At 37.6% G+C, this 12,694-nt stretch overlaps 1 protein-coding gene across 1 annotated transcript; it reads right to left on the reverse strand.

Moving 5' to 3' along the window:
• Positions 1-7,315: 7,315 nt before the first annotated feature.
• On the reverse strand, positions 7,316-12,440 carry LOC148652312 (uncharacterized). Its single transcript, XM_088598951.1, has 4 exons — positions 9,918-12,440; positions 8,876-9,307; positions 8,508-8,574; positions 7,316-7,528 (listed from the first exon to the last, which is right to left on the reverse strand). The coding sequence occupies exons 1-4, from the start codon at positions 12,321-12,323 to the stop codon at positions 7,437-7,439; spliced, it is 2,997 nt and encodes a 998-aa protein (XP_088455077.1). The 5' UTR covers positions 12,324-12,440; the 3' UTR covers positions 7,316-7,436.
• Positions 12,441-12,694: the final 254 nt, after the last annotated feature.

Here is a 12,694-nt window from a genome sequence, read left to right on the forward strand (position 1 = left end):
ACTAGGGAATGGAAAGGAACAAAAATGCCCAGGCTGCACACACACTTGTGATAGAGAAAGAGGATAGATCCCTATATTCAGGACTATGTAAAACCTACTGTTATTTAAGAACCTTACTATTGTGACAGATCTCTTCTTATAGCAACCCTTTGATTAAAAAAATACATTGTAATACATGTATTGACTCTTGGGCTAAAACGTTTTCTTCAATTCTCTCTTTTAAATGCAGAATGCTTTACTCCAGGCTAATAAGATTTTGAATTGGGCACCTAGGAAATGTTAATGGTTTTCATCAGGTTCTGGACAATGTAAGGAAAGTCACGAATATGAGGAAATCATTTGGCCCACCCAGAGCATTTATTTGCTTAGCAGCCTCATTAATCTGGCAGGGCAGCCTGTTCCAGAGAAAGAGTATTCCCAGCACTCCAGTAACACGTCTCATGTTTTCCTAAATATCTAGTTTTCAATCAGGCTAAAAACTACAGAGGTAAAACATTTGTATTTGAAACTATTAATCCAAATAAGAGGGACCCTTTTTTGTTTTTCAAAATGCTTGTTTTCATTTTCTCCTTGTCACTTAAGTTTCTGTGCCAGGGGAGCACAATTCCAGCCTTGAAGGTTTGAAATGTCTAAAGGCTTTCATTTCCTAACTAGCAAATTGCCATAATTATTTGCCTAAACAAACCAGATTAACCCCTGTGCCCAGGTGTTTCGGTGGTGATTTAAAGAGACCTACTGAAAAAGAACAGGTGGACTGTGGATCTCCAGCTAGTAGTTGTGCACCCTAGCACTACACCTTTACTCACAATATGCCTGGTTGAGCTTCAGTGTAGAGTTATAACATCAAGAGGCACAACTGACTTGATCTTATCAACTTATCAAGAAGGCTGGCTCTGTGTTGGGGATGAGCCTTGACCCCATGGAGGTGGTGGCTGAGAGGAGAATGCTGACCAAGCTCACAGCCATCATGAACGACGCCTCTCATCAGCTTCATGGGACTGTTATTAAAAGCGGAGTACTTTTAGCAACAGGCTGCTCCAGCTACGGTGTTCAAGGGAACGTTTCCGCAGGTCGGCGGCTGTCAGGGTGTATAACGCTGCCCTAGGCTAGGACTGTTAGCCCTTCATTTGCTCGTCTATGGACAGCATGTTTGCTCCATTGTACTTTTTGGACAATCAGTCTGTATAAACCTATGCACATTTTGCACATATTTTATTGTTTTTACAGTGACTATGATCATCACATTTTGCACACACCTATGTATTTATTTTTTATTTATTGATTTTGTTGTCTTTTGTTTTATAACTATTCTGATGTCTGTTTTTGCTTGTCTTGGGCTGGACTGCTGTAACACATCAATTTGCCTTTGGGTTCAATAAAGTCATATCTATCTATCTTCACCACATGTCATCTCCAGGAAAAATGCTGGAAACGACAAACCTCTCTATATGTCTTCATGTCACAGAAACCGTTGACTTCAACACTAAAGCACTGTGAATGAGGCTCCTGAATTACCAAACTTTATCATGACTTTAACATTTAAAATAATTACAGTGAATAAAGCTAAAAAAACTTCAGTTACTCATACCTGAAGAATGAGTAACTTTTTCTAAATTAGCATGTAACAAACACTGACGTCTAATAGGATTTAAAAGGTGGGTATGTCATTGTATAAACACTAAAACCACAAAACATGACAAATATAATGTAATGGTACCTAGTACTTCATTATTGTATTGTATGTGTGACCTGCTTGAAGCACATCAATCAAATCTAGCCCACTACAGTAATGAATCTGACACCACTGGGTTGTTGTCTTTGTAATGTTCATTTGTCATGTTCATGGCTTTTGTTGTAGATAACGACTGTATATATTTTTTTGGAATGTACACTTTCATGTTAAAGTTATTGCAAAAATTCTGTATTAAGTAAAATGACAATTTATGGATTTACAAATTATGCTGTTTAATATTTGTAACCAATTGGGTTGATCAACAGGGTGTCTACTGTTAAGCCTCGGGATACAGGAGTGTTGGTGCTGTTGAAAGCAAAATGAGCTGAAGACAATGCTTTGCTCCAGCTCCTGGTGGTGTGTTGTGGGATTTTGTCCCATTCCTCACATAATACCTGGAAAAGCATGTGCCCGTTCATTGATCTCTGTTGCCCTGGATGCTAAAGTCATCCCACAGATGTTCCATGGGGCTCCATGGGTCTGGGGAGAAAGGCATCCACAGAATAACAGTCCAATTCCCAGCACTTGAGAAAACAGACGCTCCCTGAGCAGCACGAGGACATGACATTCCAGCAGGACAACAGATCGCATCAGATTGAGGTCACTGGAGGGGAAGCAAGTGTGATGCCAGGACTTCATCAATGCTGTATCATGTCCATGTAGTCAAGCTGGCATCAGTTCCTACAAGTGGAGTTCTGTAGTGACTAGACACTCCTCTCCAGACCAGCACAGTTGATAGTGATGAGCAACTCTTGGCAAGATGTGTGACTCGTAGTCTGCATGATGGTAGCCTATCACTGTATGGACTTCATTTCACTGTAAGATCTTGCCAGGTTAGATACCTTTTGTTTACTTACAGTTTAAAATGCACTTACTTAATCCATCTCCCAATATACTGCTGACACAAAGGTGCCTCTGTACTTCGGCATTATGCCCAGCTTGTCAATAAATTTCATAAGCTAGACACAGTGGTCCTTTTATATATGTTTTTTTCAGATAGAGACAACTTAATGGTTATGCAGCAGTCACCATGATTCAACTGTGTTCACGGTTACTCATGATCACTGAAGTCGATAATACAAAAGATTTATTCAATATCCAAATTCTATACACTTTTTCTAAAACATGCAATTTATCATATTTGTGTTTTGTTGTGCAGTATACAGTATATCACTAAGTGCAATCTGAACTTCATTGCACAATGTGACTAATTTGTATATTTTTTGTCTACATTGGTTCTCATAGAATAGAACTTTTTGCTTTTTTAAAACTGAGCTCCAGAACTTTTTTTTGTTTTTATTGTTCCTTTTTGTAAAACAAAATTAAATAGTGCTCAAAAGGCAATACAATCCTAATGGACTATGGCACATGACAAAAGGTGATTTATATAACTACAGATGCAGCCATTCAAAATGAGCGGGGTACGCTGCGGTACAACGCGGTAGGCATATCGCATCAAATACCGTCATAACACGTCATTTCGCGTCATACCGCCCTTTACTGTATGCAAATTATATTATGTTAATAGTATCCAGAATCACCTTGTAAAACTGGCAGGTGGAGCTAATAAAACTTTCATGTACAGCATTTGAGTTGTCACCAGAAAAAAACTGGTTTCGAATCCTGCTCACTGCTGAAGGACAATCTTTACTCAGTTAAGAATTTAAGTTGTATACTCTTTAGACTTTCAAATATAAACTGTGTATTACAGCATGTTAATCATTAGACATTAAAAAGTTGGTATATTTTATGAAAGCAAGATTGGTCAGTTGGACAAGAGTACGCAGTCTACCACCTTTATAATAAATATTTTAATTATGCAGAAATATTTTATTAATCAAAGTCTTTACCAAGATATTACTAATAGTAATAATGAATGACTTCGGACAAACTTTAAACTCAAAGTATTACCCTGGTCCACATTCTTTGTAATCGTCTTTGTAAACGAAAAGACTTTATTTTTTCATTGACAAAAAGTAACACCACAGCATTTCGTTGATCCGATCACACATTTGTTTTCAATCATACAAAGTCTTGAGAATCACCGATTCACTATGCCTTTCACGTGCTCATAAAAGATACTAATTTAGGAACATAAACAGATCACTGTATGTAAACTATACTGTATATGGCTGGTCTTGGTATTTTAAAGAACAAATACACACCAGTATTCCATTTCTCCCTAAACATTTTAAGCATCAAAGTCTTACATGTGGTTATTTCAGAAACGGTTTTATGTGCTGCTTCTGACCATATTATTGTAGTTTTATATACTTTGTGAAAATTGATCGTTTTAACCTTTTCTGCGAATAAGCTCGTTATCTGAGTAAACAAAAGCATACTTTTAGAATTTGATCAATAGGGAATAGAATATGGAATCGCATATCTAAATAAATTAATAACGATATAATTATATTAATGTACTGTTGCACAAAAAGTAGTATAAGACTTTCCATTGATATCTGTATTGCTGTTACACTGCATGACCTGTCACTTTCTGTGGTGTGATGGCTTAAGTGACTGACTTATAAGGCTGAGGTTGGAGGTATGATCCCAGCTGTCAACATGAATTTTCTTTTAACAAATAAACATTTCTTTGGAAAACTAAAATAGCAAATATTATTGTCATTATATTGAAATTTTTTATATTTCTAAATATCACAACATGTTCATACTGTACAGTATGTACACAGTGGTACTGCAGGGTGTAGAAACAAACCCACGTAATTTTAAAGACCTCTACTTGTGAAACTTTTCACAGCCTGTACATAAAGCTATATACACAATACTGCTGACAGCAGGAAAATTCCTATTCTTTACTCAGCAGCTTATTAAAAACAGCACCCACGTTGTTCAAGACGATTTTTTTTTACACAGAAGACTGACAGAGGTTCACGTTGTGATCTATTTTTCTAAGAAAACATGTGTCAGTCTGTCCGTGGGGGGAAAGTGGACTGTCTTTCATTGGAAGACTTGCCCTATTCTACCTTGAAAATGAATAAGTTGAAAAAGGCTTGTGAAACCAGTTTGTTAACAAACAATGTAGACACAGAGACTCAGACTGTGGATTGAAATTTGGCACAGCCAGCACAGAAAGACAGACAGAGATAGAGACAGAGACAATATAGTGCCCATAATATTTGATATTTTAGTTTTTCATAAATGTTTATTTGTTAAAAGAAAATTCACAGCAACGGCTGGATTTGAACACTCACCCTCAGGCTTATAAGCCAGTCATTTCAGCCATCACGCAACAGAAACAGACACGTATCACGTACTGAAACAGCCATACACATATCAATAGAAAGTCTTATACTACTGTTTGTGCAACAGTACATGAATATAGTTATATTATTATTAATTTCTTTAGCTAGCTATCCGATTTCATATTATATTCCCTATTAATCAAATTCTAAAAGTATGCTTTTGTTTACTCCGAAACGAGCGTATTCTCAGAAAAGGTTAAAACAATCCATTTTCACAAAGTACATAAACACACAGCAATATGGTCAGAAGGAGGACGTAAAAACATTTCCGAAATAACCACATGTAAGACTTTGATGCTTAAAATGTTTAGGGAGAAATGGAATACTGGTGTGTATTTTTTCTTTAAACTACCAATACCAGCAATATACAGTTTACATAATATGTTTATGTTACTAAATTAATATTGTTTATGACATTCAGATGCGTTATGCTCCTATTCTTTTTATGCTCAGCTACTAAAATTTCCCTTTAGTTGTAAAATTCCATATAAATATTCAATACTAAGCGGATTGAAACGTGCACAGTAAAGAGATTTAATGATTAAATCTTTTCACTACCGACCAATGCACACGAGTGCCCCTGTCATCATTTTGGCCAGCCAATCACGTACCGCGGTACGGCGCGGGGGCTTGTGCATAGTTGCGTGCGGTATGGGGTTTGTACCGCGAACTTTGAATGGCTGCATCTGTATTCAATTAGTTTTTCATTTTGAAATGTAAAATTGTTACTTTGAAATTAAGACACCAGCCAAATGAAGTCAAATCACATCATGGGTCTCAGAGAATCTAAGCAATAGTTTTAAATCTTTCTGTCATTACTATCGTTAATGTGTTTTGCTGTAGTTAAACATTGTTTTCATGTCTTGTGACTTACTGCCACCTGCTGGCAAAACCTGCGCTGGAAAGGTTGGATCTTCCCCACTCAGCCAGGTTCACTCCTGTTGTGTGATACAGCTCAGGCATTTTTAGAGATCTCTTTAAATCAACTAAAATAAACTAAATTGAACTAAAAATGAATGAAATATTGAAATTGAATTAAACTAGAAATAATTAGTTCAATTAAGCATGTTTCATTTGGCTATTATGATTATTGTATTGTTCAGAAAAAGTCTATGAAAGTAGCTGTCCTGTCATTTGCTAATGTTACTGTTAAAATGGAAGTTAATGCCATTTCAGGGAGCCTTGCTCTTAGGTACAAAAATGAACATTTAATTTCACTGAAAAACAAAAATTCACGGAGGAGACATTCCACATAAAGTGATCATCTTTTTCTTTTCTCATTCACTGGAGGGAAAAAGGCACTATATACATAAACCGTTAAATAAACATGATTTTATTTTCTAAAGAAAGATTTTTGTGCATACAGTAATGTACTGGAAGTAGTTCAGGTGGGAAACTGCGTCAGCATGCGTAGGCTGCAAAGGAACAAGTAATAGGTTTATTCCATGCTGAAAAGAGAAGAAAGAAAACAACATTTTGGCCGTGGAGCCTTCTTCAGGTGCTACCTGCTCACACCTGAAGTCACACCTAAAGAAGGCTTCAGGGTCGAAATGTTGTTTTCTGTCTTCTCTTTTCAGCATGGAATAAACCTATTACTTGTCCCAGTAATGCACTTGTTCATTACGGAAACCAATTTGATTTCTGTCTCTTACTTAATCACAGATGGGAAATTTGCTTTGCAGGCTGGTAAAGACATAACACATAATACATTTATAGACACAACACATTACCCAAGACATTTAAACACTATATATTTAACTGATGTACGGTGAGAAAGAAAACCAATATACAGTGTAGTTCATAAGTATTTGGACAGTGACACACTTTTTGCTGTTTTGGCTCTTTTCCAGCACATTGGATTTGAAATGAAACAATAACTATGAGGTTATAACCCTTTCTTTGAGGACGTCAGGATATCGGCGTCCACATCATAGTTGGGATGTTTGTTCCAGGCCCCAAACCCTTTGAATAAAAATATGCATTTCCCTGTTTGGTAGATTATTTAAACCTCTTATATTTTTTTAAAAATCCAAATAGTTTTCCTAGTTCGTGTTTCACTACTCAATCTTATGAAGTGCACTAGGTCAGTAGCTTTGAGGATTTTGAATGCTTACAGTAAATCAGGTCTTGCTATAACTATGAATAGAATAATGAAGGCTAAGAATGTCTTATTTTTTTAATGGTGTAGTACACCAATAAGATATTTACAGACAACATTAAAACTAACATACCATTTTGTGATTTAGTTGAAAAGTGTCTGGTCATGGATGTGGTAGTGTGCTCACCTATTTGAATAACACAACTTTATACAAAAACATGAATGCAATTATTTTTATTTCAGAAACAGTAGTTCCCATCATTAAAACTCCTTTTTTGATTTTGCATTGCAAGGAGTTTCCCCTCCATGTTAAACATGTTTGATGGTGGCAGATGGATTATTACAGAAAGGCTCTGGATAAAGCAGTCGACATCTTCGACAGCAAAGATGGTTTTTTTGGCATCTTCCTGGAGTTTGGAATTCCAGGGATCCCTGGAAACACAGAGTGGTTTGACATGTCACTGTTCCAGTTTCTTTATTCCATGGCAGCAGGTCAGATAGACTTTGGATACAGTTCTACCCAGAGGCATCTTAACGTCAGGTTTATTCAATAAGAAGCTATTTGATTAAAGGTGTGTGATAATTTGGCTATTAGACAACTGTTTTTCAGTCATTTCAATCACATTCATAACTATTATTCCTGTCATCTTCTATTGGACTATTCACCCCTGATCTGTACTATTACCTGTCCCTTAACCAGTTCAATACATGAATTTCCCTAAATGCCTATTGCCTTTAATTTAAGAAGAACATTACCAAAAGCATCTTTAAAATCTAATCATATCATTTTGTACGTTCTGTGTGTTTAGTGCTGTGACTTGTTTGAAGAATTTTAACAAGTTGGTAAAGGAAGAATGACCTTTTCTAAAACCATATTGACTACTGCTAGGGTCTTATTTTCATATGAGCGATCCTGTTGTTTAGTTCTAAAGTGGTTTTCATAACTTTACTTGTAAAAGAAGATGTATTAGCTTATATCTTGTCATATAAGTCACATTTAGTCATATTTACTAAACCGAGAGATACTGTAGAAGGGAATGAGGGAGGGCACTGAAAATGGAGAAAATAGAGTACCGTTGAAGAGGACTGCCAAAGATTGATGCACTGGACAATGGACTATTTAGAAGAAGAGAGATCAGGGAAGAGTAGAGGTGCACAGTTAACCACTTGATCAGAGTGGAGTTTGGAGTTCTGCCTCACCATTCCTATGGAGGTAGCAGTGTCAATAAAAAGTGACGTTTGCAGAAGTTTAAGGCCAATTTGTATAAAAATCAGTTTGTTTTTTAAAGGATTCTAAATTTAGATGAATTCCCCCATTCTACATAAATTCCATCCAATGTCTAATTCTGAACCACACTTGTCACTAATGTGCTACACAAAATAAAATCACAGTCACAAACTAAATACTCACCATCTGGAGTGTTCTGAGGCTTGTTCCTACTGAATCTGTCCAAACTAAAAACTTCTTTTTTGAAGAACTACAGTATGAGCACACAAAGAAAACAATTTAGGAATATTTCTTCCACAGGTATTATACTTGAACTGTTACGTACTGTATTGATCTTGATAAATTTGTAGTCATTATTCACACAGAACATTCAGCATTGGCCACCATAGCAGTTGCTATTCTTGTTTATTGCAATTAATAGGAATGTCTTCTAGAATGTTATTTGATGTACAAATGAGCATTCTATTCAAATAATTTCTGTAGTGTTAATATTAAAAATACAATAATGCCCAAATTAATTAATAATTTAAGTTTGGGTATCTAATCCATACCTTGTGTTTTTGAGGCTCGGTGTACTCATCAGGCACTTTAAATGGTCCAAAGCTTTCACAGCTCCCGCGTCCACTGGATGTTCCCTGGGCTCTTAAGTTTTCCAAAGATGGATTTGTTTCATTCTGAATTCTGACGTCTTTTGACCTATTACCCATGATCTTATGCTTTAGCATGGAGCCAAACTTTTTCAAAGGATGTTTCTTGACTTTCTGGCTCACATTCACATCTTCATCCGGCGTATTAACTGCAAAGGGGATGTTGCTGTGCGAGAGAAGCCCTTTGCTCTCAGATGTTTTGGTCAGTTGCACTGGGGTCATGTAATGTTTTGCTATGTCAATGCGCAGACCACTCTTGCTTTGGGCTGGACTGAGATTTTTGTCCTTATTAAGGCTGGGATTGTACACATACCAAGATGAGTGTCCGGGCAACTCCTGTCACAAAAAAAAACAAAAAGTTACAGTTCAGTGATTGTTGTTTCATTTTTAAAAGTAAATCAAAACAAGTAACACTTCTCTTAAGGAAAAGAAGATAAGGATTATGGGGTGTGTATATGTTTTTAGCACTGACGTTAACACTAGAATAAAGGCAGACAATGAAATATAAAATAAGAAATCAATGTGAATGTTTAAAATTGCATGTATAGAAAATAATGCATCTCAATTTTTTTTTATGAAGCAGATATCAGTTTGGAAATGTAGACAATACTGTGAGCAAGTCTCTCCATAGTAGCATTAACTCACCTGATTGCTCTTGTACTAATTGAGTGATAAAGCTGACATCCACAGACAGGTGAGTTTAGTACGTATGCTATGAACTGACAATAGGGATATTTCTGAGATGTTATACAGTATTAGGGAAAACAAATCTGGATTTGTAGTTTTATTGTAAAGGAAAATGCACAACAAAACTATCATCATATTTACAAAATAAGAGTTCCATTTTCCAGTACTTTCTACACAAATGTCTGTTAATTAGGTACAGAACAGGTCCATCCTACTTTGATAAGAGACATTTTTACAGGTTTGGAACTGTTGGTCATACCTCATCAACCACATCATGCGAAGACGACTCCAGAAGTCGTGTTTTCATACAGTCTGGCCTCGAGGAGCTCTTCATAGTTTTCTTAACTGTCTTCCCTGAAGCCTTACACTGCTGTACTCCTTCTACATCCTGGACTCCTTGAGCCAAATAATCTCCAGGCTTCTCTGGGGTCTCAGAAGCAGAACAACCTTTTTTCTTATTAGAACAAGGTGTCACACCAACAGCTTCTCCTATGGAACGTGATGAGCAGGGCTTATCCATAGTGTCTTCTGGCTGGAAACTGTTTTCAAACCCACTTGGAACTGTTGGAGAAAAGCCCTTTGGAGACTTTTTCATAGAAGACTGTAGTTTTTTACTTCTGACTGTAGTTACGTTTGTGTCCACAATTTTGTCCTGTGTGGACTTACTGGTTTTCTGAGAAATGAGAGATTGTGAAGATGGAATTGAACACCCGCTTCGTAAACCATAATTTGCAATAGTTTCTTTAGCCACACAACAGGCCATTTCCTTGATCATTTCTGGATTCTGTGAGGCAATTCCTACTTGTAATACTTTCTTGCTGCCAATGGATTCCATCAGTTTGCTGTAAACAGAGCTAACGGTTTTCTTGATGGCTTGCTGTAATGGAAGATGTTCTTCAGCCTTTGGTTCACTGATGGTTAGAGTGGAAACCTTTGTCAATTCCTTCAGCGCATCTTTGGTGAGTTTCAGTGCCAGGTCCCTGACCTGAGACTCGGACAGCTCTTCCAGTTCCCCAGAATAATTTTCTGGGTTGGGGAATCCAGGGCGAATTTTCAAAAGCAGTTTTGCCATGATATTTTTCACTGCATCTGTTTGACACATAACAGGTGAAGGTTCTAACTGGTCCATTTTGGTGCACATGAGCTGCTCAGTGCTCAGGGTTTCCATATCAATGGCAGCTTGAGGAGCATCTGAAGACTCGATATCTGAATGTTGGAACTTCATAATTTCTCTCACAAGAGAATCAACTATCTTTTGGGCCAGGGCCTCACTCTTGGCTGCTACTGCTTGTTGTAAGTTGTCTTTGGAACCAGCACTCTGCAGCAGTTCTCTGTAAATACAGCTGGCCACTTGTTTGACAGAAACCAGCTCACATTGGATATTGCTTCCCATTGTTGGATTACATTCTGAGGTATCTGGGGCTGTAAATAGTTTCTTCAGCACATTGTCAATAATGCCCACAGCAAATTCACTGAGCTCCCAACAAGATAAACTATCCATAATCTGTTCTTGTTTCTTCTCCCTCTTTGGAGAAATAGGATGAATTCTTAAGAGCAGTTTAGTTACAATTTTTTTCACAATATCTGAATATGGTAGGGGAATATCAGAAAGTGGTTGAATATCAGAAGCGGGCTCTGGAGGTGACATTCCCTTTTCTTGGCAACCAAGGTTAAAGGTGTCATTTTCACTGCTGTTCACATCATTAGTGGCTTCGTTTGTAATGAAGGAAGGAGAAGGATCTAAGGCTGAAGACTCAGCTGTTGAAAAGTAGAGCTTTGAGAGCTCTTTAACCAAAGATACAATAATGGCTTTGGACACTTCCTGATTTTTGGACATTATTGCATCGTATAATGCAATAAGGGAGCCACTTTCTTGCAGCAAGTCATTGTACACTTTTTCAATCATTTGGTCTGCATCCAAAGGCTGAATAAAGATGCATCTGTCATGGTCAGGTGTGCCTATAGTAATTCCTGGAACAGCTGATAACTGCATGATCACAGATTCAGTAATACTTATAACCATTTCACTCAGGGTTTGCAGAGGTCTTTTCAAATCTTCAGCACTGGACTCAGGGCAGGAACAGTTAAGCTGAATTTTCTTTAGCAGATTATCTGTGACTCCATGTACTATTTCAGAAGAAACAAGGGAAACTTCAGAAGACTGTGCTATGGGTGTTGCCTCTTTGTTGTGCTCACTACCGATTCTAATATCACTCATCAGCTCATCAACCTTCACATCATGCGAAGAGGACTCCAGAGGTTGTGTTTTCATACAGTCTGGGCTTGAGGAGCTCTTCTTAGTCTTCTTAACTGTCTTCCCTGATGCCTTACACTGCTGTACTCCTTCTAGACCCTGGACTCTTTGAACCAGATAATCTCCAGGCTTCTCTGGGGTCTCAGAAGCTAAGCAATCTTTTTTCTTATTAGAACAAGGTGTCACACCAACAGCTTCTCCTAGGGAACGTGATGAGCAGGGCTTATCCATAGTGTCTTCTGGCTGGAAACTGTTTTCAAACCCACTTGGAACTGTTGGAGAAAAGCCTTTTGGAGACTTTGTCATAGGAGACTGCAGTTTTTTACTTCTGACTGTTCGACCAATAACAGGTGAAGGTTCTAACTGGTCCATTTTGGTGCACATGAGCTGCTCAGTGCTCCGGGTTTCCATATCAATGGCAGCTTGAGGAGTACTGGACTCAGGGCTGGAACAGTTTAGCTGAATTTTCTTTAGCAGATTATCTGTGACTCCATGTACTATTTCAGAAGAAACAAGAGAAACTTCAGAAGACTGAGCTCTGGGTGTTGCCTTTTTGTTGTGCTCACTAGCGATTCTAATATCACTCATCAGCTCATCAACCTTCACATCATGCGACGAGGACTCCAGAAGTTGTGTTTTCATACAGTCTGGGCTTGAGGAGCTCTTCTTAGTCTTCTTTACTGTCTTCCCTGAAGCCTTACAATGCTGTACTCCTTCTAGACCCTGGACTCTTTGAACCAGATAATCTCCAGGCTTCTCAGGGGTCTCAGAAGCTAAGCAAT

The sequence above is a fragment of the Lepisosteus platostomus genome, chromosome 11 (genome assembly GCF_059453375.1).
Source record: "Lepisosteus platostomus isolate fLepPlt1 chromosome 11, fLepPlt1.hap1, whole genome shotgun sequence".
Taxonomy (NCBI): Eukaryota; Metazoa; Chordata; class Actinopteri; order Semionotiformes; family Lepisosteidae; genus Lepisosteus; species Lepisosteus platostomus.

Excerpts from the sequence above, each read along its gene's own strand:
- LOC148652312 (XM_088598951.1), bottom strand. The coding sequence starts at position 12,323 with ATGGAAACCCGGAGCACTGAGCAGCTCATGTGCACCAAAATGGACCAG. Across the intron at positions 9,308-9,917 it reads CGCATGATGTGGTTGATGAG|GAGTTGCCCGGACACTCATC; the intron begins GTATGACCAACA and ends TTTTTGTGACAG. Across the intron at positions 8,575-8,875 it reads CCGAGCCTCAAAAACACAAG|TTCTTCAAAAAAGAAGTTTT; the intron begins GTATGGATTAGA and ends CTCATACTGTAG.